This window comes from Epinephelus moara, chromosome 18 (assembly GCF_006386435.1).
Source record: "Epinephelus moara isolate mb chromosome 18, YSFRI_EMoa_1.0, whole genome shotgun sequence".
NCBI lineage: Eukaryota > Metazoa > Chordata > Actinopteri > Perciformes > Serranidae > Epinephelus > Epinephelus moara.
The window spans coordinates 39,432,756-39,436,742 of record NC_065523.1 but is presented as its reverse complement, the minus strand read 5'-3'; the positions used below and the strand labels follow the sequence as shown (position 1 = coordinate 39,436,742).

General features: G+C 43.1%; 1 protein-coding gene across 1 annotated transcript in view; it reads left to right on the top strand.

The window, feature by feature from the left end:
* The window catches only part of si:dkeyp-113d7.10 (zinc finger X-linked protein ZXDB), a 42,268-nt gene that overhangs the window by 24,199 nt on the left and 14,082 nt on the right, over positions 1-3,987 (top strand). The window contains exon 2 of the mRNA XM_050068428.1: positions 3,272-3,607. Within this exon, the coding sequence (XP_049924385.1) occupies positions 3,272-3,607 (336 nt within the window). The remainder of the gene's footprint in view (positions 1-3,271; positions 3,608-3,987) is intronic.

The window sequence follows — 3,987 nt, the reverse complement described above, 5'->3', positions numbered from 1 at the left end:
ACAGATAGGAAACCCCTCGGCTGACAGGATGTACCACTCTCTCACTCCGCTCTCTCTCACGCAGGCGCAGAACGTACGTGCTACTTGGCCGTCGGATGTAGTCCGTGTAGTGTGTTCAAATGCAACTGACACAGGGCGACGTGAGGTGACGTAGACGACGCAACAGTTGGCTTTCGTTACCGCTAGTTCTTTGATGTCGGTTTGGTGTGTCAGGGCCTTCAGAGGGAGGTCGTCTTCTCTGGCGCTGTGTTGTCATTTGTCATCTCCGTACAGTGAATCAATCCATCGTGCCGATTACGACTTTCTCTTTTTTAATGTTATCACGCCATTTTATTCAATTTATTATGCTTTTAAAAAATCTAATATAGTCCATAAACAAATCAACATTATACAGTAAATAAAACAAAACAAATAATTTAAAAAAATCAGTTTTTATTTTGTAACATCTGATGGAAAAAAACCCCACATTTTATATTTTTATGACATAGTGTCTATACTTTAATCAAATCTGGTTTATTAGCATACATAACCTCTGAGCTGAGGTTGTACAGATTTTAGGGATGTGAAGAATTTGAATATACTATACAGGAAATGACATCACAGTAAACAAAGACAGCGCTGTAGGCTGTGTCAGCACAGTGAACACATGGTGTGTTTGATGTCTGAGCTGAACCAGGTAACTAAGGTGACTCACACACCTGTGGTCTCTGTGACGCTGAGCTCTGATTGGTTGGGACTAAAGTGTAGACTGTCACGTCTCTGAGTCGAATCACAACACGAAAGTTTGACGCTGTGATGTCACAGTGACCGTCCTAATGTTCGTTACTCATCAGGCTTGAGCCCTGTGTGGCTCTGCTGCAACATGAGGATTAACGCTCTTATCAATGAAGTCATGTGGGCATGGCCACACACACACACACACTGTGTGTATTCAGACAGCAGCAGATCAGACTCTGTGTGTGTGTGTGTGTGTGTGTGTGTGTGTATATAAACAGATTAATGCCTCCTTTATTTATTTATTTATTTATTTATTTATTTGTGAAGCAGAAAGTGGGTCATCCTGTGTGGCGGCAGGTCACATGACACAGAGGTCACATGTTTCATCAGAGGACAGATGGACGAGTGTGTGTTTGAGTCTCGTCATTAAAACACACATCGTTCTGATTATTAATATTTGATGTGAACAGATGAAGTTTTTGCAGTCGCAGAGACGTTTTAGGGGATTTACGTCTGTCAGAGGACGTATGGAAATCACAGCTGTACGTTTATGAGCCCACTGGGGTGTGTGTGTGTGTGTGTGTGTGTGTGTCAGGATGTAGTGGGTTGACAGGAGTTATATTTAAAGGGTCAGTTCACCCCAAACGCCAACACACATATTTTCCCACAGATGTGAGCAGAGTTCTGCTTCACATTACTGTTATTATTATTATTATACACGTCAGTAGAGATGCACAGATTTATCAGTCAAACATCAGTATCAGCTGATGTTCTCCTTGTTGACCACCATCAGCCAATCAGCCAATCAGCCAATCAGCAGAGAAGATGACATCACTGATGTTAGTCAATGTTTTTCTGATGTATCTCAGGCTAAAAATCAAAGCTCGAGACTAACGTCGTCCCGGAGACGATAGGAAACATATTTGTGACTAACAGATTCTCCCCGGGATGCCATCTTGATGAAAGGACGCAGTAAACTTAGTAACGATGCGTCAGAGGACGCAGCCTGTTGTTTACCTGATGATGTCACACTGTGAACAACTAATCTGTAATGACATCATCAGGAGGAGAGCTAGTTAATGTTAGCTGTTAGCAGTCAGCAGTCAGTTAACGTTAGCTGTTAGCAGTCAGTTAGCATCAGCTCTAATCAGTTGGTTAACATTAGCTGTTAGCAGTTAGTTAACGTTTGCTTAATCAGTTAAGCTGTTAGCAGTTAGTTAACGTTTGCTTAATCAGTTAGTTAACGTTAGCTGTTAGCAGTCAGTTAACATCAGCTCTAATCAGTTGGTTAACTTGAGCTGTTAGCAGTTATTTAACATTAGCTCTGATCAGTTAGTTAACGTTAGCTGTTAGCAGTCAGTTAACATCAGCTCTAATCAGTTGGTTAACGTGAGCTGTTAGCAGATATTTAACATTAGCTCTAATCAGTTAGTTAACTTTAGTTGTTAGCAGTTCAACGTTGGTTTACTTTAGCAGTTAGCAGTCACTTAACCTTAGCTCTAATCAGTTAATGTTAGCTGTTAGCAGTTAGTTAACATTAGCTCTAATCAGTTAGTTAATGTTAGCTGTTAGCAGTTCAACGTTGGTTTATTTTAGCAGTTAGCAGTCACTTAACCTTAGCTCTAATCAGTTAATGTTAGCTGTTAGCAGTTAGTTAACATTAGCTCTAATCGGTTAGTTAATGTTACCTGTTAGCAGTCAGTATTAGCTGTTAGACGTTGGTTTACTTTAGCAGTTAGCAGTCAGTTAACCTTAGCTCTAATTAGTTAGTTAACTTCAGCTGTTAGCAGTTAGGAGTCAGTTAATGTTAGCTGTTAGTTAGGTTTAGCTGTTATTAGTTAGCTGTTAACGTTAGCTGTTAGACATTGGTTTACTTTAGCAGTCAGTTAACATTAGCTGTTAATGTTAGCTGTTAGCACTTAGTTAACTTTAGCTGTTAGCTGTTAGCAGTCTGTTAACTACATGTTAGCAGTCAGTTAATGTTAGCAGTTAACATTAGCTCTAATCAGTTAACTTTAGCTGTTGGCAGTTAGGAGTCAGTTAATGTTAGCTGATAGTTAGGTTTAGCTGTTATTAGTTAGCTGTTAACGTTAGCTGTTAGCAGTTAGATAATGTTAGCTGTTAGCAGCTAGTTAATGTTAGCTGTTAGCAGCAGTTGGCTGGGACTAACAGCTAACAGAGGTTGCCCTCAGTTATATTGTGATGCATTCAAGCTCCATTCAGTAAAAATGAGTTCTGCGTGAAGGTAAATTATGTTCTATGTTATCCTGATATTCGCGATATTTGGACTTGTTGACATATTGACTTCATACTGTTACTACGGCAACAACAAACATGGCTGAAAGTGGAATTGATGATGGACTCTAAAGTGGTTCCAAAAAGAGGAGGAGCTTCAGTAGTGTGGAATAAACTGTGGCGTCCTGAATGTTTGATGAACAGACCTGGACTGAGATGTTCAGATGTTTAGACTGACTGATGATGATGATGATGATGAAGATGATGCTGATGATGATGATGATGATGATGATGGTGGTTGTCTCTCTGTCTCCTTCAGACCAGCTGAAGTCGGTGATGGAGCAGGTTCTGGACTTCGCGGTTCACGAGCTGACGAAGATCGTGGAGGCTTCGTTTGACGACCTGCTGCTGGAGATCACCAAGATGGAGAGGGAGCAGCGGGTCCTGGAGGAGAGGCTGGACAGGAGCTCCGACAGAGGAGGAGGAGGAGGAGGGGAGAAGGGGAGAGGAGGAGGAGGAGGAGGAGGAGGAGGAGGAGGAGCTGGGGGGAGGAGGAGAGGCTCAGAGAACGATTCGGTGTCCCCCAGCGGCTCTGAGGACGCCCGGGAGGAGCTCACAGAGGTCACCGTGTCCAAAGAGACGGCGGAGACAGATGGTGAGTAAAGAGACGACTGTTGTCCTGTAACGTCTCACCTGGCTGTGTGAGGGACAGGTGGACTGTGGGACGCTGTGACATCACTGCAGTGTAGTAACAGGTGGACTGTGGGACGCTGTGACATCACTGCAGTGTAGTAACAGGTGGACTGTGGGACGCTGTGACATCACTAGTGTAGTAACAGGTGGACTGTGGGACGCTGTGACATCACTAGTGTAGTAACAGGTGGATTGTGGGACGCTGTGACATCACTAGTGTAGTAACAGGTGGATTGTGGGACGCTGTGACATCACTGCAGTGTAGTAACAGGTGGACTGTGGGACGCTGTCACATCACTGCAGTGTAGTAACAGGTGGACTGTGGGACGCTGTCACATCACT